The sequence below is a fragment of the Micromys minutus genome, assembly GCF_963924665.1.
Source record: "Micromys minutus genome assembly, chromosome: 6".
Lineage (NCBI taxonomy): Eukaryota > Metazoa > Chordata > Mammalia > Rodentia > Muridae > Micromys > Micromys minutus.
Genome location: NC_137975.1, coordinates 17672427 through 17696613, shown reverse-complemented (window position 1 = coordinate 17696613; position 24187 = coordinate 17672427). Strand labels below are relative to the sequence as shown.

The 24187-nt window shown below is 40.9% G+C and overlaps 1 protein-coding gene across 4 annotated transcripts in view; it reads right to left on the bottom strand.

The window, feature by feature from the left end:
• SLC35F5 (solute carrier family 35 member F5) overlaps nucleotides 1–24187 on the bottom strand; it is a 32020-nt gene that overhangs the window by 925 nt on the left and 6908 nt on the right. For 3 of the 4 annotated variants that reach the window (XM_080917719.1, XM_080917721.1, XM_080917722.1), the window contains 11 exons: nucleotides 23198–23260; nucleotides 20830–20911; nucleotides 19150–19340; nucleotides 16915–16996; nucleotides 15421–15508; nucleotides 12450–12514; nucleotides 8862–8966; nucleotides 8189–8348; nucleotides 6110–6200; nucleotides 4580–4734; nucleotides 3395–3491 (listed from right to left, as the gene is read on the bottom strand). In XM_080917719.1, coding sequence (XP_080773845.1) covers nucleotides 3416–3491; nucleotides 4580–4734; nucleotides 6110–6200; nucleotides 8189–8348; nucleotides 8862–8966; nucleotides 12450–12514; nucleotides 15421–15508; nucleotides 16915–16996; nucleotides 19150–19340; nucleotides 20830–20911; nucleotides 23198–23260 — 1158 coding nt within the window. In that variant the 3' untranslated portion in view covers nucleotides 3395–3415. The remainder of the gene's footprint in view (nucleotides 1–3394; nucleotides 3492–4579; nucleotides 4735–6109; nucleotides 6201–8188; nucleotides 8349–8861; nucleotides 8967–12449; nucleotides 12515–15420; nucleotides 15509–16914; nucleotides 16997–19149; nucleotides 19341–20829; nucleotides 20912–23197; nucleotides 23261–24187) is intronic. The other variant, XM_080917720.1, reaches the window with a different exon arrangement.

Here is a 24187-nt window from a genome sequence, read left to right as displayed (position 1 = left end):
TATTTATTCAAGTAATTGGTACTTGAACGTGCGTTAGGAGAATTCAGAACAGGGCCAACACTATGGCTCAGGAGAAGAAGGGGCTTGCCACTGAGTCTAGTTAACCTGAGTTCAATTCTTAGAAGCCACATGTAAAAGGAGATCCAAGTCCCTCAAATTGGACTCTGGCCTCCAAACGCATGCTCCGGCAGTGCACATGTACACACACCAAGTAAAGAAATGTAAAAGCACAGGAACTCCGGACAAGTCTCATGGCAATGGCAGGTCTGTCAGCACCCTGCATGAGAGCTGGGTACCAGGACTTAGCTTTACTTCTGGCATATTCTACTGTGCTCTGTAGGCAACGCCTCCTCCCACCCGGGCTGCTCTAGCTCCTCAGTGACATTCCACCGTCTCTCGTCTTCACCATCTCTACTTTCTGTGTCACTTTTCCAAATGACACAGAAAGGGTGGGTGGGCTTGGACGTGACAGTCTATGCACAATGCAACGGCACGGAGAAGGGCAAATGACTCTGTGTGCACTCATTTATAATTTAAAGATCTTATTTCTATTTCTCTGTGTCTGTGGGGGTGTACATATGAATGCAGGGTCTGAGGAGGCCGGAAAGGTCATGGGATCCCCGGCAACTGGAGCCAAGCTCAGTATTCTGTAAGAAACTCAAGCACTCTTAGCTCCGGAGCCTTTTCTCTAGCCCCATTATTTTTAACTGAAACACGGCACACGTGTCTCCCACACCTCACTAAAAAGTCAGCAGAAAATAAAGGGCGAGAGTTCTTCAAAGGAAACTACATGAAAAGAGAAGATCAAGCCACAGCAATCAAGTCTTGGTGGCTGTCAGGAAGTGGGAGGGAAGCAACAGAAAGTAGGAATCTGGTTCAAAGCACATAGAATGTCAGCCATGCCTTCACATGGCTTCCCTGTATTGTATACAACAGAAAAGTTGTAAAATTTAGTCTCTAAAACAGTGGTAAAGAGAAGTTCTAGAGAAAATATCAGGTAAAGTAGAGTTGTAATGATATGGTCATATCTTATTTAGTCATAAAATATAAGCACAGAATATAGATCTATCCCAAATTATGCAGCCACTACACAAAAGTGGTGGGAAATCTGTTTTTGTTGGTGCTGTTTTCTTTTTCCTTTGAAATAAAGTCTCATGTGTTCAGGCTGGCCTCAAACTCACTATCCAGTGAAGGATAACCTTGAACTCTCCCTGCATCTGCCTCCCAAACGCTGTATGGCATGTATCACCATGCACCATGGAGACTGGCTTCTCCATTCTGGCTAGAATGACATGCAACTCAGAGGTCAGCATGTGGTGTGGGAGTAGAGTTCCTGATCTGTCTTAGTGAAGAGCTTTGTCAACTGGAATGCCTAAAGCTGGACAGACAAACAACAGAAATGGGAAAATATCTATGAAGAGAAAGGCAAGTCCAAGGAAATCAGCTGAGACTTGGGGTTTACAGGCAGTTAAGATTTGATTCCACCTCTTCCTGGGGTTGCAGTGTAAGCTAATGGTTGCTGAGAGATGTTTTCTTCAGTGCTGTACCCACAGGTAGGTTGCTCATGCTCTTATCAAAGTAATTCCTTCCCCATGTTCCTATAAGAAATTCAAACACACAGACACACACACACAAGGAAAGGAGGCAAACGAAGTTGAAGGACACAGTTTAGAAGAGGATAAGGCTCAGCAGGAATGGAGAGAGACAAGAAAGAGTAATAAGGAATAGATATGATCCAAATGCCTTATATACATGTATGGAAATGCCATCATCAAATGCATTATTATATGTAACTAATACCTGCTAACAAAAGTGTCTTAGAAAAAGAATCAGTTATTGGTTTTTACAGTACCTAGGCATAAGCCCACAAGTTGGTTCCCAGCATATTGTGGAGCCCATGTGACTTCCTGGGGTGAGCAGAGTAGCCAAGGCAGGAGAAGCTGCTTTGCATAGCTTTAGAGTTAAACCTCAGACTGTGTTCAAAGATACAACCACAGAAACTCAAGAAAAGTAGCTTTAGGGGTGAATTTACTATACAAACAACAATTATACCATAAGGTCCAAGCTGTGGGTGAGGAGGAAAAGTCCAGGCACAATCATGAAACATTTCAGCAGGAAGTGTGTAGGGGTATCCCAGAATAAAAGGCTGGGATCCTCGGCACTCCCGTAACTTATTGGAGCTTCCTATTCTAAATAAATGAATTTGATTTGTACCTACGGAAGATATGCTAACCTTATTCCAAGATCTGTTAGCCAACTAATATCTGTCATACATGCTCTTAGCTTGGAAGAAATATAGAGGACACTAATTCTTTTTTAAAAAATTAAAGTAGTAAAACAATTCTGAAACATTAAGCAGCTCACTACCAGTCATATAAAATCTACACACCTGCATGTATACACATGATGGTGAGCGGGAAGAGACGATGTAATTATCTCCAGAGTGTTTTATTTTTCTTAGTTGTATAATGAGAACATGTATTTCTAAAGAACATAATTAGATAAAATGATTTAGCATAAAGAAGACTGGGATGTGAGGCTGGAGAGATGACTCATCTGGTAGAGTGTTTGCTGCTAAAGCATGCGGACCTGAGCTCAGATCCCCAGCATCCACGTCAGAAGCAACACACACCTGTAATCCCAGTGCTGGGAGACGGACACAGGAGGAACCCTGGGATCTGCTAGCCAGCCAGTCTAGCTTAATGAGTGAGCTTTCCGTCAGTGGGAGACTATCTCAGAGTCAAGAGTAATAAAGGAAGACAACAGGTATCAACCTCTGGCCAAAGGCCACACACATGAACACATGAACTTCCATGCACATGGGGGAACACATGTGTGCACATATATAGACAAAATGACTTAGAACTCACTGACTAATTTGAAAAAGGAACCATTGTGATACTTTGAACTCAATATCTGTAAGACAGTTTTATCATAAGGTATTTCCCAAACAAGGAAACAGGCTCAAAGAGACCAAGAAGCTCCCAAAGTATCACTCAGCCAACTATGGAAGAACCTGGAGACCTGGAACCCAAGGTTTGACTCCAGAGGCTGCAGCATCTTTGGCCACCTCAAACAACTCATTTGAGAAAATCTCTTGCAGGGACAGGGTGTGGTGTTGCACACCTTTAATTTCAACACTCTAGATGTAAGAGGCAGGTAGATCTGGGTTAGTCTGGTCTACATAGCAAGTTCCAGCCCAGGCATGGCTATGTACAGAGATCTTGTTTCAAAATAGAAAGAAGCAAGAGAGATAGGGAAGGATAGAAGGAGGGAGGGAGGGAGGGAGGGGAGAAGAGGGGAGGGGAGGCAGGCATGCAGGCAGGCCTGCCCTACATTGGATATCCCAAGAATAAGAACCCCATGAAGCACTGGTACTGGCTCACATACACACCAGGATGACAGACCATAGCAGCTAAGTAGCTCCATCCTCCTGAGAAACGCTGTGCATAGAAATGAGGCTCTCACACTGTTCACTGTCTTCTGGAACTCTAGAGAAAAGAGGCAACAGTTAACAAAGCTTTAGAACAAAAAGGAAACCTCAGAAATATCCTGCTACCCTATCTAAAGCTGGAGGTCACGATACAGTAGTGACAGAATCAATTGTTTCCCTCGTGTTTTTGAAGCACAATACAAAAGTCTTCTCTTAAATTAAAAAAACAAAACCAAAAAAATGTAGAAAAGATCATATAAGACAGTGTTAACATGTTCTATTATGAACTGCACCAAATCAACATTTTCTACATGTAACTGAAAATCAGTAAGTACTCTTGTTTTTCCTGTGAACCAAAACATTTCCTTCCTCAAAATTAGTGGTAGAGAAATTATTTCACCATCCTAAGGATCCAAACGCATTTCTTTTTCTTATACACTATGAACTATTCCATGTGTTCCTTTAACAATTCTTGACACATCCCTAAAGCCAGGCTGCCACTGTCACGCCTCCACTTGCTTGGCTAACCCATCACTCCTGTCTTCTGGGACAGGGTCTCCCTCTGTAGCCCGAGCTGGCTCCAACCTCCCAATCCTACTGTCTTCCTGAGTCGCTGAGATTATAGAAAAGCACTGCCACACAGATGCAAACATAGGAAATCTATGTTGTGATCCCAGAGTTCAACAGGCTAAGGCAAGAAGATCAAGAAGAGCTCAGGGCCAGCCAGGGTTAAAAAGTAGCCATAGCTCAAAAAACCAAAACCAAAACCAAACAAAAAATAAAAACAAGGGCTGATGATGGTAAAGTACTTGCCCCAAAGCCTAAGGACATAATTTCAATCTCTCCTAACCCACATTAAAAAAAATCAAAGCAAGACAGGTGGATCCCTGGGGCTCACTGCCAGCCAGTATATTCAAATTGATCCAGGCTACCCAAAATGGCCAGTACCAGTACAACATTCAAAACTAAGGGGGAATGTGATTAGGGGAGACATTGACATTGGACTCTGGTCTCCCCTTATGCATATATGCACACATATAGGTTCATGCAGACACAAATAAATGGATAAAAACATGCACGTGCACACGCGTGTGCGTGTATGTACAAACACACAGACACAAGTTTAAATTATGGGATAAAACATACCTCTGAATTCGATGTTTTCTACATATAAAGGCAAAAACTCTTCTGACTCCTACCATCACAGGATCCCAATTATTATAATGGCATAGGAGAGTAACAATAAAAAATGAAAAAAATACAGGGATAGCGCCTGCAAAAAATAACCAAGAAAACTGCACCTAAAACAAAAGATTAAAATAAAACCTCAAAATTATCATTAAGGCATTTTTTTACCTCTAATGTACTTAAAATACAAAGAAGACATACTAAACACTGAAAATATGTTATAAAGAATTACTATGTAAGAGGATTCAGGACTTCAATTTACAATTCTACTTGCCCTAAATAAAACAACCCTCCAACAGTGTTTAACAAGCAGCCTCGTTTGCACCATATGTACACACAGAGGTTAAGTGACCCAAGAAAGTTCAGCCAAGAATGAATACTCACTAAGAGAAACTAAGAAGCCTGCATATAGATATTGAAGTATTGATAAACTGTAACTTTTTTGAATAATTACCTGAACATCTAATAATCCAGAAGTATCAGCACCGAAGTGTTTGTAAAGATTTATTTATTTATGTGCATATGTATGTTCCTGAGTGTAGGTATGTACAGGTGCTGGGAGAGGCCAGGAGAGGGTCAGATCTTCTGGAGCTGGTTGAAGGAAATGGAGCCCAAGCCCTCTGTAAGAGCAGTACGTGCTCTTAACACTGAGCTATCTCTCTAGCTCTATGGGATGATTCTTAAATAATGAATATACACATCACATAGAGTAGTTTGCCTTTATCCTTGAGTTATACTAAACCTATAGAAAAATAGGCTAAATAAGAGCACTAAAATAAGGCTATTAGAAAACACTATAAACCTTGTAACTTTCCAATATCTCCCTTTTCAAATTGTATTAAGCTAACACACATGTACGCTATGATTACTTATGACATAAGATATTCAAAATCCAATGCAGAATAAGTGGCTGTCTTCTTCACAGCTTTAGGCAAAGACCTCTCTCCTCTGCCACCCTTAGAAGCATTGAAGAAACCTTTTCCACAAGGTGTGGTGGCACACGCCTTTAATTCTAGAACTTTGGAGGCAGAGGCAGACAGATCTCTGTGAGTTCAAGACCAGAAAAGAAAAGAAACTCCTAACTCATGTCGGTGTGGCTGTACTCAGACACATGGGCATGACCATGACTGTAGAAGCCAAAGGTCACTTGGCTTTCTTTCCTTAAGTGCTGATTTTTAAGATAGTCACTTACTGACCTCAGACTTTCCCTGTGAGCTGTTCAGTGAACCCCAGGATTCCTCCTGTCGCCACCTTCCCCAGCATTACAAGCATGCAACAATGCTCCCAGTATTGTTTTCCACATGGATAATGGAGATCAAGCTCCGTCCTCAAGTTTGTGGAACCCCTCCTCAGTCCTTACACTTTATGTTCCTAAGTACCAGAGTCTCTCTTAGGGACAGAGGCATCAAGCATTGTCCAAGTCTGCCTCCCTTATTACTGAAATATCACTAGGTCTCCTTGGCAACACTTACAGTATCCTGAACTTACCTTTTGCATGCACATGTCAGCTATGATGGAGAGAGGTATCGTAAGGCTTAATGCAAGTGTGCCTATCAATGATGAGGTAAGAAAGCAGCCCCTGAAAAGAAAAAAGGAAACATAACTTCTACATTGCAAATATAAAAAATGCTACCGAACATATTGAGCCAATATTCCCTGTCCTATAGCACGTGTCTAAGAGGGGAACGCTGAGGGCAGACAGATACAAAGATAGTTGCTAAAATGACTCCGAAGCTTGTCTTTCACTATTAAAAATGCAAACATGGAAGTATGAAGTATTCTGGGTACTTTATACTATTTATGTGATTTGTTTGCATATATTATTCAACTTTGGACATACAGTTTATATTTCATTCATTTAAAATACTACTGAACAGAGTTTTTAGTTTTGTGTTGATACCTAACAAAACCACATTATCTTTCTTTAGATGAAAGGAATAAATTTTAAATTATGTATATATTTGTGGGTATGCACATGTAAATGCGGTATCTTTAGGAACCAGAAGAGGATGCAGGATCCCCCTGAAGCTGGAATTACAGGCAGCTGTGAGCTCCTTAACATGGGTCCTAGGAACTGAATTCAGGTCCTCAGCAAGACCAGTATGCACTCTTAAATATAGAGACATCTCTCCAGCTTCCAAACCAGCATTATTAAAATTGAAATCGCACATCAACTTTAAGAAACTGATAAGCTTGTGCCACAAGGCCCACCTCTTTTAAAACTTCAGTCAGAGAGAAACAGCACTAAGTATAAGACTATAATGGAAATCCCACAAACTCCACATGGGTACAGTGTTCAAACATTAACTTATTGTCATTGAAAGAGAAAAACTATAACATATGCTGGCATCCCAAGTTAATTCATTCCTGATTTCCAGATCTGGCTCATGCATTTGCAATGGGCTGAATATAAACAACAAAAGCCTCTGAATGACCAAATAGTCCCACGCTCCTCCCTAAGTAAGGAATCCACAAGTTCACATTGGCACTCCCAGCTCGAATGTTTGGATGTCCATTACTCATGGACTTTCATTTGTATAAGACTACTCTTTATATGGTGTATACACCATGTGCACGTGTAGGCCAGAGGTCTACATCCACTCTGTCCTCTTCATCTTTTTTCCAGATGAGTTCTCTCACTGATCCTAGAGCTCACTGGTTCAGCTAGGCTAGCTGGCAAGCAGGTTCCACGGCTGTCTCCATCTCTGTGCTCCTGTCTAGTGTTAGAGACGCATGCCACCCTGCCTAGATATCCAAACGCAGACCCTCATGTGTGCAGCAGGAACTTTATCAACTGAGCCATCATCCCAGCCCCCAAAACTGCACTTTAAAAATAAAAATCTTTTACCTTTTGACAGCTCATACATGTAAACCAAAACCTTGAAAGCATTTTTTTTTTACAAATTAAATGATTTGTACCGTCCTAGTTGGCTTCTGCTGTCAATCTCCTACAGCCTAAAGCAGTGGTTCCCAACCTTCCTACTGCTGTGACCTTTTAACAGTTCCTCACAACCAGAAAATTATTTCATTGATAACTGTAATTTGCTACTCTTATGAACTGTAGTATAAATATCTGATATGCAGAATATGACTTCTGTAAAAGGGTCATTTGAACTTCTGGCTTAGAGTCATCTAAGGGAGTCTGAATTGAAATACTGGACTGGCCTGTGTCATGGCTGTTACAAGACTGTCTAATTAATGATCAATGTGGGAGGGCTTGCTCTGACTTCCTCACTGTTGGGCTGTGACCTGAAGTGTAAGCCAATAGACCCTGTCATAAGTCATATTGGGTCAGTTTTTCTCACAGCAGCAGAAGGGAACAGAGTGTTCATTCACACATTTGTGTTCTTTCATTTATTAAACAGACACTTTTGAGCTTCTTTCTACATGTCCTCTTTGCAATGGGTCCACAGAAGTTAAAAATCAAAGCCTGTGCTCTATCAGAGTAAATATATTCAATTACAAGTATGTATGTGGAAGAGAAGTACAGAAGGGACGATCAGAACTCAAAAGACCCAGAAATGTCCAAACTGCAATAAGGAACCGCAGGAGAACAAGAGAGCCTACCATAACCACAGAAACTCGGACAGAACTGTTCCAATGAGGCCGTTGATAATGATACACAACAGTACCACTTTATTGGGAAACTCGAAGTCCTCAAAGCCAGTATAATGAAGTAAAAAGAACCCGGGCCATAAGAGCAGCAGATTAAACAGACCTACAAAACCTGAGGATAAAATAGACACAAGTTAAATTCATGACTGACTTCAGTTTTCCAAACTTAACAACACTATGAGAAACATGAGATCTCCCAAGCGGCTTCAGTGAGTTGCTTAATTGGAGCAGGTGTTGGTTGGTTTCAATATCCGTTTCTACAAACAGATCAATAGCAGGAAAATACAACACCGGGCACCTGGTGGCTGTGAAGAGCAGTTCGGCTGGGGAGCTGGCTCAGCCAGTAAAGTACCTGCTGCTCGAGCCTGAGTGTATAATCCTCGGCAGGCGGGTGCTCTGCAGGGACACACTCTCAGCTCTGGGGACATGGAGGCATGGCTCCCTAGGGCACACTGGCCACTTAGTCTGGCTGAATCGTGAGCTTCAGAAAGTTCAGTGAGAGATCTTGAAACCCATACTATTAAAAACACAAAACAAAAAACTCATGGAGGAGAAAAAAGGCCTCCATAGTCCCTCAAAAATGACATATGAATTTACAATGTCAAATGAATAAACATGTACTTGCCAAAGAACATTGGAATATCCAATTTATCTTCTCTGTCTACCTTTCTCTTGATCATCACAATGTAGACAGCATAGAACATAGCTCCAGCAAGGGACCAAATGGAACCTGTGAAAACCAACACATGATTTAAAGTGTTGTCTCCATTCATAAACTCTCTCAACACATCCTACTACATATACTGAGAGTCTAATAATACACTGATACTAAATAAAGAAATGAGCATACACAAGTAAAAAACAAAAACAAATAAACAAAAAACTAACTCATTACATCCAGATCCTCCTGCAGGATAGGCAGGGACTGAATGGATAAACAAATATAAGCAAAGGCATGGGTCTTGGTGACCTAACCAAATAACACACAAATTCTAAAAGTGTAAGTTAGATAAGTAACAGTTTGTCTTTATATTGAAGCACATACTTCCTGTTTTTCTTTACATCTCTGATTCTCAACCTTCCTAATGCTGCCACCCTTTAATACAGTTCCTCATGTTGTAGTGACCTCTGAACATAAACTCATTTTGTTGATCCTTCATAACTGCAATTTCGCTACTGTTGTAAGTCATAATGTAAATATCTGTGTTTTGTGATGGTCTTAGGTGATCTCTGTGAAAGGGTCATTTGACCTCCAGCAAGTCGCAGGTTGAGAAACAGCTGCTCTGCACCTCTAAAGCACTGCTTGATCGTGTTCTTCCCACAGATACTCCACCACATCCATAAGGTCACGCCTCTTTCCACCTAGCATCCTCTTTCTACTCTGCCAAGTTTCCCACTGGTTTGTCTTCTGTTTTAAAGAATGGAACATTTCCTAATATTAATACAGAATTACTGTTGGGAAGATAGCCCAAAGCATGAGGACATGAGTTTGGATCTCTACGACCCACATCGAGTCAGACATAGCAGTGCATGTATCTTTATTCCCAGAACTCCAGCAATGAGATGGGGGACAGACAAGAGACTCCCAGGAAGTTCACAAGCCAGCAGGCATCCACAGTGACAAATAACAAACAAATGAAAGCCCATTGCTAACACCGCAGAAATCAAGGACCAACACCTGAGGTTGTCCTCGGACCTCCACACAAACATTGTGTTACATTTGCACATCTACATGTACACAAAACACACATCATATATCCAAACAAAGATTAAAAATATGTCATTAATTTCTTCTCTAGTGGCTTTATTTTATAATTTTCATATCTTATTTTAAACCACAAAGTCTTTGAAAACTACAAACATATAATGTATGCATACAATTGGTTGAAAATGTAAAATATAATGTGAATCTAACAGTGTGTAAATAATTACTCTCTGTCTTGATTAACTTCAAAAACAATTCAACAATATACCAAGTAACCATACTCAATAGTTTAATCTACTCCAAAGAACAATATTAAGTCTATTTTTATTATTATCAAAAATTCAAAACCTGTTAACAAAATCTTGCACTCAAAAAATAAATGTATATTGTGTCTTATACACACAAAGTGTCTCTGGGTCAAAAAGAGGATGTGTATGTAGATCAAAGCACAGTAACCACACAGAGTTTGGAATACACTGCTCTCTTCTACAAACGTCATAGAGAACGTAACTAATTTGGGCTCTAGTTACTTTGTTTTTGTTAAATGTGGGCAGTGGATTAAAATTAAATGTTTTCTATAATAATGACTAAGGAAAGGAACAATAGTAGAAGTGAAAACCAGTAGGTAAAAGTAAGAAATGCAGGCACAGGAAGGGAGCAGTCTGAGAGGATGGCCAACCAATAACAAGCCTAGCCTACTTGAGGCCCATGCCATGGGCAAGCACCAATCCTAACACTATTTATTAATGACACTGTTATGCTTACACACAGATGTTGTCCTCTGAGAGGATCCACCCAGCAGCTGACTCAGACAGATACAGACACCCACGGTCAAACAGTGGACAGATCTTGGGGACTCTTATGGAAGAATAGGAGGAAGAATTGTGGTCCCTAAGGGGATAGGAACTCCAAAGGAAGACCAAGAGAATCAACTAACCTGGAACCTTGGGACTCTCAGAGAATGAAGCACCAACCAAAGAACATACATGAGCTGGACCTAGGGCTTCCCACACATATGTAGCATATGTAAAACATGACCTTCTCGTGGGTCCCAGACAACTGGAATAGAGACTATCCCAAAAGCTGTTGCCTATATGTGAGATATGTTCTTCTAGCTGGGCTGCCTTGTCTGCCCTCAGTGGGATGTGCCAGGGTTGGGGGGGATAACTAGGGGTGCCCCACATGCTCAGAGGAAAGGGGGAATGCAGAAAGGATTGTGGCAGGAGGTGACTGAAAGGCAGGCAGTGAGCAGGATATGAAGTGAATAAGTAAAAGTAATAATATAAAATAGATAAATAAAGTTTTTAAAAAAGAGAAGACCTTCCTAGATTAGGGAATTAAATCAGCTGTAGTCTGATTTCTTACTGTACTTTGAAGATATAGGGACTTATTTTCTATCCCACATGCATTTTGTACAAAGCTATATGCTTAGTATAGTGTGTTTGCAAATTATTGGAGTTGTGATTAAATAATAAATAATACAACTCTCTAAAAAAGAATATGACAACAGGATATTTCTCTAACCTCCAAGTATCTACCCACAAGATGCTTGCTGCTTCAACAATTAAGTCACCTCTCCCAGAATACCCTGACAGACACTATTTTAGCACCTGTATCACTAGCAAGAGGTTAAAGCAATGTCATGGGCTGAAGAAAATACAGCAACACCATCAGAAAATATTACTGTCATGATATTACTACCAATTTGGACAGCATCAATTTAACTAGGAAGAATTCTAGACAAAACCCAGCTCAAATGAAGAAACACTGCATGAGATAAATGAGCTGTATCCTCTGTAACTGTCAAAGTCATAGAAGACAAATAAGACTGCATTAGGGCTCCTGCTGAAAGGACATTAGGAGACCAAGATAACCAAATAAAAAGCAATAAACGATTCCAGGGCCAGTAAAAAAAAAAAAAAAAAAAAAAAAAAAATGGCTGCATTAAGGATAGGTCTATAGTTCATACTATCAAAATTAAGTGTCCACTGTAGAGGTAACTGCTCATGAAAGATACAGAAGAGGATGTAAAAATTAGTAGGTAATGTTAATTCTTGATTTTTGTAATTGCTCTGTGGTTATCTAAGTTCACATCTGGAGAATGTGGATAAAGGTAATATAATAATTCTATTAACAGCCTTTTTTTTTAAACTACTCACAAAGAAAAAGTTAAAACAACTTTTAAAAAGACCCTGTTACTAGGTCAGCAAAGTGGCTCAGTCGGTAAAGAGGTGCTTGCTTCCAAGCCTGGAAATCTGAATTCAAGCCCTGGGAGCCACAGTGAAAGGATAGATTTTATTCTTATAGGTTGTCCCCTAGCCTCCACATATAAGAAGTGCAACATGCACATCTACATACACGTGTACACACACACACACACACACACAAATAAGTGTAATAAAACTAAGTGTCTGCTAGTGCCCACTGTGTGTGCATGCTTCTTCATGCACTGCAGTAAGCACAGAGCTTGTCTAAATGCCCTAGCAGAGAGAGCAGTTAGGTTCTTACCTATTGTGTCTCTTCCAGCAGACTTCTCAGACCCAGACAGGTTCACCAGCACCACGCCTCCAATGCTGTGAGAGCAACAGAACAGTAAGCTCCTAAGAGACTAATCATCTAGATTAGAAACTGGGAACTCATCTTAACTTTGGGTAAAGCTGTCTGAGAACTCAGTGATCTCATTGATGAGTGCTCATGAGCTCGTCAGCACAGTACAGTAGAGCTGCACTGGCAGCTGATCCTCACTACAGATGATTACAGGAAGGAATTCTTATTACCAGCCCATTTTGCATGGGAAAACTGAGGCCTGAAGAGGTAGTGTGCCTTGACCAAGACCAGGTAACAGGGCTGGAGCACAGGCAGCCTGGCCCCAGAGTCTATCCTGCTTACACGCCTTTTAACTAGGGAGAAGGGATAATTTGTCATCCCTTTGCCAAGCCTTCCTTCAGAGAAATAAGCCAAGGCACATAAAGCCAGAAATGGCACTCTTCCTGCAGGTGACACCTAAACAGAAAGGCTGGCTTAGACATCTGGCCAGTCCTGTTAACCCGTGGTTTTAGTGGGCAAAAGGAAGAAAGCTGCTGAGCAGCCAGGACATTGAATCATCTGTTACTTGTTGAGAACCTAGAATGAGCAAAACAGTGTGGGAACAAGATGAGGTTCTGGTCCTCAAAAAGCTTACGTGGACTTTCAACCACTGGGTAGCTTATTAGTAGTGTATATATTTTTCCAAACAAACAAAAATGCTGCAGACTTAAAAGATAGCCCAATTCTCTTGCCTACAAACCAAAGACTCTGAAGCATTTGAGGGGCAGTAGAGAAAAGGAACCTTTCTTTCCCTGATGAACAGTGTGACTGGAAGTTAAACAGAGTACTCCTTACACTGGGTCCTACTCAGCACCAGTTTCCTGCTATGACCACTGTTTGGAACAGAGTCAGCTGTTGTTTCCCAGTTCCCACAATATAACAACCACCTTTCCATCCAGAGGCTGGTCCCATGAAGGTGTCTAAAAATACTGAGCACAAGTTATCCTTTGAAACAGTTTACAAGTTTGACCTCATCTGTCTGCATAACAGTCTTATGAGACCAATTCTACTGTGAGCCAGTTTGCAGAGGAGGAAACAGGCAAAGGGGTTTTAAAGTAGTGTACACAATCTCAAACCTAGTAATAGTGGGACTGAATCACAGACAGCAAGATTTCTGAATTCATCAAATGGTTTTCAGGGTTGCAGCTATATCAGGTTCTATATGCAGCAACAAAAATTCAAATCTCATTGTTTAAGGTCAATTCAAAATAAATATTAAATAGTGCTTGTTAGAGTATTCTTAAAATTACACATACAAAATATGTTTCAATTATCTTAAACTACAACTCAAACTTCAATTTCTAAAAGGCAAAAAGTAACTGGTTTAGACTTGTAGGACATGTGGTTTCTCTTACAACTCTAGTGCCCCCACGGCAACCACAGATGACAAGCAAATGAATAAAAACGACTGTGCTTTAATAAAGTTATTTGTAAGACCTGGCAGGCAGCTGACTTTAGTTTCCTGGTCTCCATTCTTAACCTACTTTAGCAAGAAGTAATATTCTGTCAAAGCACTTACAAGTTTAGCATTTTATATCCATTCCATTCTTTATCTCATGATACTAAGAAAACTGTATCACATGGTACTAAATTAAAGCTTAGCATATATTTCTGGTAAAATTTAAACCTCATTTACTTCCTCAGTATAAATGTATTACATCTCTAAAATACATAAATGTTTGGTTAAAATACCAGTCATGCATACAAAAGAACATATGTGGTTATGAAAACTAAATGTAGGGAAGTTGGATCAACCAGAGTATCACTAAAACAACTGTGGTCGGCTTTTCCGTGCCCACAAGTTGTACTACAGAGTGCAATAAGAGCGACCAGTCTTCTACACTGGCAAGTTCAAGTCCCTCGGAGACTTTATAGACATTGCTCCAAACTTGACAACAAGCAGAGAGCTGCAGTCTTCCTAACTGGAACAGGGCACAGGGGAAGCAGCAGAACTCTGGCTCAGTCTCAGCTACTTACTGCTAAGAAAAAGTTTCATCACTAAGTGCTTCTGTTACCTCCTTTGCTGTCTCATTTTCCAAAATAGCAGCTTTGCCAAAGTAAAGCATCCCCTTTGAGTATTGTCTACAGGAAAAGCCCTCTGCTAGGCTCTAGGCAACACACAGACTATGAAGTCAAGTTTCAGCCTTTGAAAATGTACAGCCCAGCAGAAAAGATGAGAGAAACTAGCTCACAGTTACATATTAAAGTCTGAAATATAGTTATTAATGTGGCTGACGTGCCCTGAGATAAAATTACCAAATAAATCAAACAGGAAGTGAAAGATCACTAGCAGGCTAAAATAACTGGGGAAGACTCAATTTGTTCTACAGAAGAAAAGAACAAGGAGAAAACAACATAAAAGGGGGTTTGTGTCAGGAAAGGAGAGAGACAAATGGTGATTACATTCACTGCTAAATGTGAAGGTGAGTCTAGTACTTGGTAGTCTTCAGCCAGTGAGAACCAGTGAAGGGCACCACAGCTGTCCTGGTAACTTTCCCACCAGTTACCCTAAGGGGACACAGAGCTGAACAGCATCATGTCCGCAGAACGCCTTCTTGATCTCATCTTCCTTTGCTTATCCATTACAGCATAAATTAAACTGTTTCAACATCACACTCTAAAGACCTTATTCACGTTTGTGTCTACATAGGTGTATGTGTGCAGGTATTTACAGGTGTAGAGGATTGTGGGTAATGAGAGGCCAGAAGATGGTGTTGGATCTGTCAGAGAACGGACTACATGCTTTGTAGAATGGCCAGTCTGATGAATGGGTGCTTAAATCTGAACCACAGTCTTCAGGATTGTCCTAGTAAGCACTCATAACTCCCGAGCCATCTTTCCAGTCCTAATACCATATCTGTGAACAGAGTAAATTAGAATATGTTATTCTTACCTTAAAATCACAGCTAATAGCTTAGAGAGGGTAAACCTGTCTCCACTGTTACTCGGAAATACAGCTGCAAGGATTAAAGTAAAAAGTCCTACAGGGAGGAAGAGAAGGACAGGAGAAGCTGGTAAGATTACTTGCTACCCACGTTCCTCATCACTAATACCAATGGTGACATGAGTAAATTACACACCTAACTTTTGGGGGGTGGGGGTAGGTTTGGTTTGGTTTGGTTTGATAACATAGGGAAACTCTGAGACAGGGTTTCCTCTGTGAGGCCATGGCTGTCCTGGAACTCATTCTGTAGACCAGGCTGACCTCAGACTCACATAGGTCTGCCTGCCTCTGTCTCCTAAGTGCTGAGACTAAAGCTGTGTACCACCATGCGGAGCTACATGTACCTACTTAACTTTTAAGCTAATTGTTTTTTTCTATTTTAAACAACTGACATGGCATTTACTTAAGTGGAAATGTTCAGAGGTCAGATTAAGAACGGCTTCTAAACAAAGGCACATTTATTCCGGCAGTACAGACAAGGACAGGCCTACTTATTTTTAAACTAGTAAGTATGAAGTTGTGCCTTCGGAGTAACTCTATGACCTCATCACAGCCATGCCCATGTTCTAAGGTTATTTCCACAGCTTCAAAAATACTTTCTATCTTCCAGATTTGGAAGGTGAGTCAATGTTAAAAATATAAACCCCTACTAGAGTGCAAGCTTTAGATATGAAATAAGCAGTAGCATTTAACCAAAAGGATCTAGAAAAAGGTCTCTGAAAAGGAAAGATGCAGGTTAAGACTACCATCGGGGAAGCTAGACACTGCAGAATGAAAGCAACAGAGGGCCAGGTGTAATGGAGCCTGTCTTCCACACCAACATGTGGGAGGCAGAAGCAGGCAGATCTCTGTGTTCTAGGCCAGTTTGGTCTACTGAGTGAGTTCCAGAATAGTTGAGTCTACACAGAGAAACCCTGTCATGAAAAAGCAAAAACAAACCAACAAAATCCACTAGGGGCCAAGGGAGGGCACATGCCAAGCACGCACAAATCTAGAAAATAACCATGCATTTCAGGATAAAAACCATAGAGGGCCATGTATTCATAGGAGAGTAAGGGGCAAGCATGCCAAGCATGCACGGGCCCAGGGCTGAGCTGCACTAAAGAACAGGTAACACAGAACTAGGAAGTACTTGAGGGATCACAGTAGTGTAAAGTTCAGGTAGGAAACTATAACCGTGTAAATATGATTATACATGACTGTCACCCTGGCAGGAGGATTGCCACAAGTTCAAAACCAACCTGGTTTACACAATGAAACAGCCAGAGCTAAATAAGAAGAGTCTCAGCATCAACCCTTCCCACTCCCCTGCAAAAAATTAGTTATAACTAATGTAAATAGAACTAAAAACTTAGACAATAGAATTGTGTCTATATATGTACAAATATCACTAGAAATACATGCATCAATTCATAAAGCTGATTCTGAAGACACACTTCTTACCAGAGGTTGAAGACAAAATATTCACTATGGCAACCTGTGTGTCTGAAAGTGCTTCTTGGTATGACAAATTTGCCAAAAACCACTAAACAAAAAAAAACAAAGAAAAAAGAAAGTGAAACTTCATGAAACATATTTATATCTGTCAGTCCTATTTACAGTCCTTTCCCTGACCCTCCTAAGCACTGTTTACTATATGAGATTTACTTGTTTTTTAAAAGATTAATTAATTTATTATGTATACAGTATTCTGCCTGCCTATATGCCTTCAGGCCAGAAGAGGGCATCAGATCTCATTACAGATGGTTGTGAGCCACCATGTGATTGCTGAGATTTGAACTCGGGGCCTCTGGAAGAGCAGCCAGGGCTCTTGATCTGTGAGCCATCTTTCCAGCCCATTGTTTATGTTTTTAAGATTTTTTAAAAAAGGAATCATGTATATATGTGTAAATCTGTGTTAGGGTATGGGAACTTGCATACAGTACCACAAGAGGCAAGAAAAGGATGTGAGACCCCTCAAACTGGAATCAGAAGTTTGTAAGCCACAGAACGTAGACACTAGGAACTAAACTCCAGTCCTCTGCAACAGCAGTATGTGCTTTTAATCCTGAGTCATCTCTCCAGTCCCCATAAGGAGCTTTCAAAACTGTTTTTGGAGAAAAAAAAATCTCAGCTCCCAATCTAAGAAAAGGCATTAATAATCGTTATCTAAGATCTTGCTATCTAATTCTCTGAAGACACTAAGCCAGACACAGCAGCACACACCTGTGACCCCAGCATTCAGGATCGGGAAGATTACAAGTTCCACAGGTTGAAGACTAGCCCATGCTAGTGGGACCTTGTCACAAAACAAGTCACATTAAATTTCAGTAACAAACAAACCCAGAAGTTGTCTAGTATGCACAGATCCCAGGGTCAACTTCCAGCTCTACTAACAAAAAAATACCTAACAAAAGTTGGTGAAACATAAGCATGCAGAGCTGGAGAGAAGGCTTAGCAGTTCAAAGCACTTGTTGCTCTTGCAGAGGACCTGAGTTTGGGTCTCAGTACCCACAATGCTTGCCTCAGAAAGTCTTGTAACTCCAGCTCCAGAAAAATCTAATACTCTCTTCTGTGCTACACAGGCACATGCACATACTGCACACAACACACACATACACACACACACACACACACACACACACACACACATGCATGCACACCACACACATAATTTTTTTAAAAAAAAATCAGTATTCAGAGCTTTTGTGTGTGTGTGTGTGTGTGTGTGTGTGTGTGTGTGTGTGTGTGAAAACAGGTTAAGGAGAGACTGAATATCAATTCTATTTTAAAATTTGTTTGTTCATGCACAGCTCATGCTTTTCTAGGTTCATCTAAGCTAAACTCTCTTACATTAAAACACAGGGACCCTGGAATGATGGGTGAGTGAGCGAGAGTCATTTGGACCTAAATTCAGATTCCACATTCATGTAACGAAGCCAAGCATGATCATACCTACCCCTGCAATGACAAATTCAAAAGTTACCAAGTTGTGTGTAGGTGTAGGTGTGTGTTTATGCGGGCATTGTATTGTAGGACCTGCCGGCTTCGCATCTTTATTGTGTGGGGTGCCCTTTGTTTACCCACGGGGAAGCCAGAGGTGAACTGTGGCTGTCACTCGGTCATTCACTGAGACAGGCTGTCTCACTGGCCTGGAAGTCACTGAGCAAACAGGCTAGCTGGTCCCTGAGCCCAGGGACCCATGTCCCTGCCTCCCTAGCACTAGGATTACAAATGTATAGCATCACACCAGCTGTTTTTCAGGGGTCAGCAACAAACTCAGTTTCTTGTGCTCACAAGGTAAGCACTTTCCCTGATCAACTGTCTCCTCAACCCTAACTCATAATTCTTTGAGGTATGATACATACTTACTAAGTTTGATATTTTAACACCCCAGTGCTCCAGACTTCAGTTAAAGAATTAGCAGTTGAGAACTCTAACATTTCAAGGCTGCCTTGTTGGTATGTGTGCCATCTTAAGGAAGAAAAAAAACAGGGCAGGGTGGCTCAGCAGGGTAAGCACTGCCACAAAAGCCTGACAACCTGAGTTCAATCCCAGAACGCACACAAATGTGGAAGGACATAGTGACTGCCTCAAGGTGTCCTCTGACCTCCACACGCATGCTGTTGCAACCCCTCACTTCCCCACCCACACAGCACACACATGCACAATAGTAATAAATCTTAAAAAGACACTTACCACGAAGCAAAAAAAAAAGCTAATTTTTGCTACTTGGGTTGCCGTCAGTTTCCCTACAGTCTTCAGTATGGATTCTTGGTCTTTCACAGTGGGATAAGACATCCGGGACAGCTTGGCTTCTAACGCATGGCTTGACGGAAGCTGTCGAATCTCCATGATGTTGCTGAACCTTACTCGGGACTTCTTGGGAGCTAAGAGAGAAGACAATACAAAACACTAAATGTACCCTTATTTCCAACAAAAAGTAAACAGTGTTTCATTTCATAATAAATGCAGACTAGTCTGTTCACTTATGAGCAAAATGAGACAATAAAAAACTAGTTATATCAACACCTGGGTCAGTTCTGCTTAGTCAAAGGAGCTAACAGAAAAAAAATGATTTAATCTATAAAGTGTTTTTAAACAGTTTAAATAGGATGAGCAAGACGAGGCAGTGGGTAACCCTACCATCTAGCCTGATGACCTGAGTGTGACCCCCAGGACCACGTGATGGAAGAGAGAACTGACTCTCATATCTATGCAGGCATACAAAATACATTGTAAAAGTAATTGTAAAAATTTAAACAGCTTAAATTATTAAAATCCCTACAAAAGGTTTACAGTAGTATATATACAATTGGTTCAGGATTTTACTATGTTTATGATTTCAGCATCTATAGTAAAACATTATTTTGATTATTCTTCATGGCTAGCTAATTTGTGAGAGTTGTTTTCCTAGGCAAGCATTCAGAACATTTCTCTGCAGTTTATTGCTTTGCAAAAGAAGTAACAGATGAACACTGTGCCTTAAACTGAGGCAGACATTCTGAAATAACTCAGAGAGCCAGGTGGTGGTGGCAGAGGCCTTTAACCCCAGCACTCAGAAGGCAGAGGCAGATAAATCTGAGGTGGATGCCAGTCTGGTCTATATAGCAAGTTTCAGAACAGCCAGGGTCACACAGAGAAGTCCTGTTTCAAAAAAACCAGAAAACCACAAACAATATAACCCAAAAAACTCACAGAACTAGCAAAACATTTACAATGTTTATATTGTGTTTGGATATTTGAGGACATGTTTATGAGAATATTGCTCATTTAAGTAAATAAATAGAAAAGGCATGTGCATGCATACGTGTGTGCATACGTGTGTGCATTCATGCGTGCATGTGTGCGACTGGAATTGTAGCTCCAAGTTAATAGAGTATTTGAGTAGCTGGGCTCCTGGGCTCCACTTCCCAGCACTGACTAAACTAAGCATGCAGTATATGCCTATAATCCCAGTGTTCAGGATGCACAGATGGGCCACCAGTTCAAAATTATCCTTGGCACATAGTACAGTTGAGCTAGCCTGGGCTACATGAGGTCCTGTCTCAAAGAAAAATTAATACATGATAAAAATATATAAACATCCATATGAATGTATATTCATTCATATAAATATATTTTCACATTATATAGAGAGATGATGATAATGAAGAAGAAGAAACCATAGAGCTTCCTGGTATTTGGAAAACATTTCCAGTTGAATTAATACAGAAATCATATTATACCATTCACACTCCAGTCAAACTTCAGAAGACTGAAGGCCATGTCAACCTCCACAAAAGTCAAAACACCATGTGAACCCAGTGAATCCACAGTGGCTTAAAGAAAGCTAAATTTCCACTTACTTTCACACATGGAACCCTAAGCTTGACTCACTTTTTTCAGTCCCAATGTTTGTGCTCTCGAGCTTCTCACTTGGAAGATCATGAAACTTCACAGGAACATACAGAGGTTCACTCTGGAACACAATGCAAACAGAAACAAACAAAAGTAGCAAAATCCAAAGCCAATCAACTGGGCAGAATTTAAGTGCAAGGGACACAGACACAGGACCCATCTCAACTTAGCTGTTGCCAGAACATCTATCTACTCAGCATCACTTCCCCAAGGACTGGGAAAGAAACTCACCCAGTCCACACAGGCAAGGGACACAAAAGAATCATTTGAAAGTAGAAATGTCAGCTCTGAGACAGCTCAACAGGCCAAAGTGCTCTCTGTAAGCCTGATGTGGTGGTGTGAATACACTTGGCCCCATTCAAGCCAAGGGACTGGCACTATTTGGAGAGGTGGCCTTGTTGGAGGAAGTGTGTCACTATGAGTGTGGGCTTTAAGGCCCTCCTCCTAGCTGCCTAGAAGCCAATCTTCTCCTGTTTGCCTTCAGAAGAAGATGTAGCGCTCTCAACTCCTCCAGCACCATGCCTGCCTAGATGCTACCATGCTTCCTGTCTTGATGATACTGGACTGAACCTCAGAACCTGTACACCAGCACCAAGTAAATGTTGTCCTTTATAAGAGCTGCCTTGGTCATGGTGTGTCTTCATAGCAATAAAACCCTAACTAAGACATCTGACAAGCCTCAGTCCCTGAAATCCATAGTAAAAGGAAAGAACCAACTCCCCCAAACTGTCCTCTAAGCTCCCTACACACATACACATGTGCCTTGACACTCCCTCAACTACTACTACTATTAGTAACAATAGTAGTAGTAGTAGTAGTAGTAATTTAGAAATGAAAAATGGTATATTTGGAACATTCTGAGAACTAATATCTCTGAATCATTAAAAGTCCTCTTTTAGGCAACATAAAACATCCTGCATCTTTTCATTCTTCAGATATACACACATAGCTCTCTGTGCTGGAAGAGGTACACATGTGAATGCCCTGCTACCTGGGCAGCTGAAGAGGGAGGAACGTGCAGCCAGCCCATGCAACAGAGTGAACCCTTGCCTCTCCCCACGAACAAACCAGAACAAATTCCCTCTGAACACTTCCTAAACAGACACTGTTCTAAGTCCTATGAATGGGAATAACTAAACCAAGTTCCTTCCCCCAGAATCATGCAGTCCAATGGAGAAGGCAACTAAAGACCAGATATTCAAAGATACAGTATATCTGTATTTGTGGAATTGCTTCACAGAAGATTCAACAACAAATATTTGGTGAGAGGGGGTAGGGGTATGTGGTAGCTGTGTGGGTACAGGTGTGAAGGCCAGAGATCAGTGGCAGTTGCTAGTTCTCAGGAGCTGTCCATCTGGTTTTTTGATCTCTCTCTCACTAGGACCTAAAGCTCACTCATTAGGCTGGCTGGTCACTGAGCTCCAGCTAGCTTCCTGTCTCTGCCCCTCAGTTCTGGGATTACAAACTCCTGTTATTACACCTGGCACGTTATGTAGGCGTTGAAGACTGAACTCAGGTGCTCATGCTTGTGTGGCCAGGACGGTAACAGCTGAGCTTCCACCTGAGTCCTAAATCAACAAATCTTGAAAACCTTTAAATGATTAAAAGATGGGGGGGGGGATCTGCTACCGATTAGCTCTTACAAAACAGCTAAAATGTCTTTCTCTTTAGTCAAGGAAAATGATTTAAAATTATATCATTGATGATTATGATCTCAGACAACAAACAGCTTTTTCTCCGAGTCTCATATAGCCTTCAGAGTATCTGCTAACCTGTTTGACACACAACATAGTTTAAAACTCAGATAAACAAACAATAACAACACAAGAGCAATAGTTCAAAACTTGTGCTAGAAGGGCGGGGAGATGGCTCAGAGAGTAATGATGCCCTAAGCTCCACCCTCAGAGTTCAGATAATGAGAACAGATAAATGTCTCCCAAAAGCCATCCTCAGACCTCCACATACCCACACACTGTGGCACACATATGCACAGACACACACAAAATAACTACATAACTGTTAAAAGCAAGCAAGCAAAGCAGTGTAGAATAAGGAAACTGGACAATGTGACTACTCTTAGTGTTGAGCACAACACTTGTTTCCTAGTGGTAATAAGGTGAAATAAGCATTAAGTTGGAAGAAACACAGGACTGACCTGGGCTTTATTATTTCCCTTCTGTGCTAGTTTCCCCTCCCTCTCTGCTCTCCCTTAGCCCCTCAGTCTCCCTAAGGAAAGGAAGTGTCAAAGTGACTCTCAGAGAGCACACAATACAGAGCTGTATCTCTCATATAAGCAGGGTAGCATCGGGCTCTTCTGCTATGGCTGAATGAGAATGGAAGCACTTACCAAAGAACTGCTCATAGTTGTATCTGTTGCGCAAGCAGCAAAGTAACCTTCAGCATCTGCAAACTAAATACAGAGAACAGGACATTACATTCACGGAAGCTCGCCATCACGCCCGACTGCTCAGAGAGATCAAATGAACACAAACTGAAGTCCAGAATAAACTTATGCATCTAGCTATTGTTCTCAATACCAGCAGCCCATGCCAAGGGTGCAGCCATGCAAAGTAGATCTTATCATCTTGTCTTTCTTTCATGATGAAGAAAGTGAGGCTGGCTATTTCATCAAAGTAGCAGAGCCTGGATTAAAAGCTCAGTGAGTCATGTGAGGCTAAAGCTCAAGCAAGTCCTTTCATTTTACTACTGTAATACTTCAGACAGGCAGAGAAAGAAGGGTTACAGTGAAAGAAGACAGCAACCCAGCAGTGTCAGGAGACCAGGGCTGACCTGAAGGAGTGTCTAACAGAACTCAGAACTGTAGAGCTACTTAATACTATGAAAGTATGGTTAGTGACGTAACCCTGCTACTCTACCTATTTAAACCACAGAGACTAACAGAAAAGTAGATCATAGCTACTAACTAGGAAGGGGAGATCAGGAAGGCTTTTCTTTTATTCTTCATGTTCTAATAAAACTGTATTTAAGAGGATACTTGGGAGGTTAGAGAGACTAGAGATTCTTATTTAATAAACACAGCATTTCTGTTTGGAATGATAACAAAAATATAGTCCTAGAGATTGACAGTGCACAGGAAAGCAAATGCATTTAGTGCCACTTAACTGTACATGAAAGAATTGCTCCAAGTAATGAATTTGATATCTCGTATATTTTGCAATAATAAGGGAAGGAAATGGCTAAAATTTGATGTTCCTTACATTTACTACAGGAGTAGAGAAAGAGAAAATGTTTTTAAAGAATGAATAGAAATGACAGTTTTATACACTTTCTTCAGAAAAATGCAAGGTGACTATTACAAAGAAGGTAAGTTGCTACA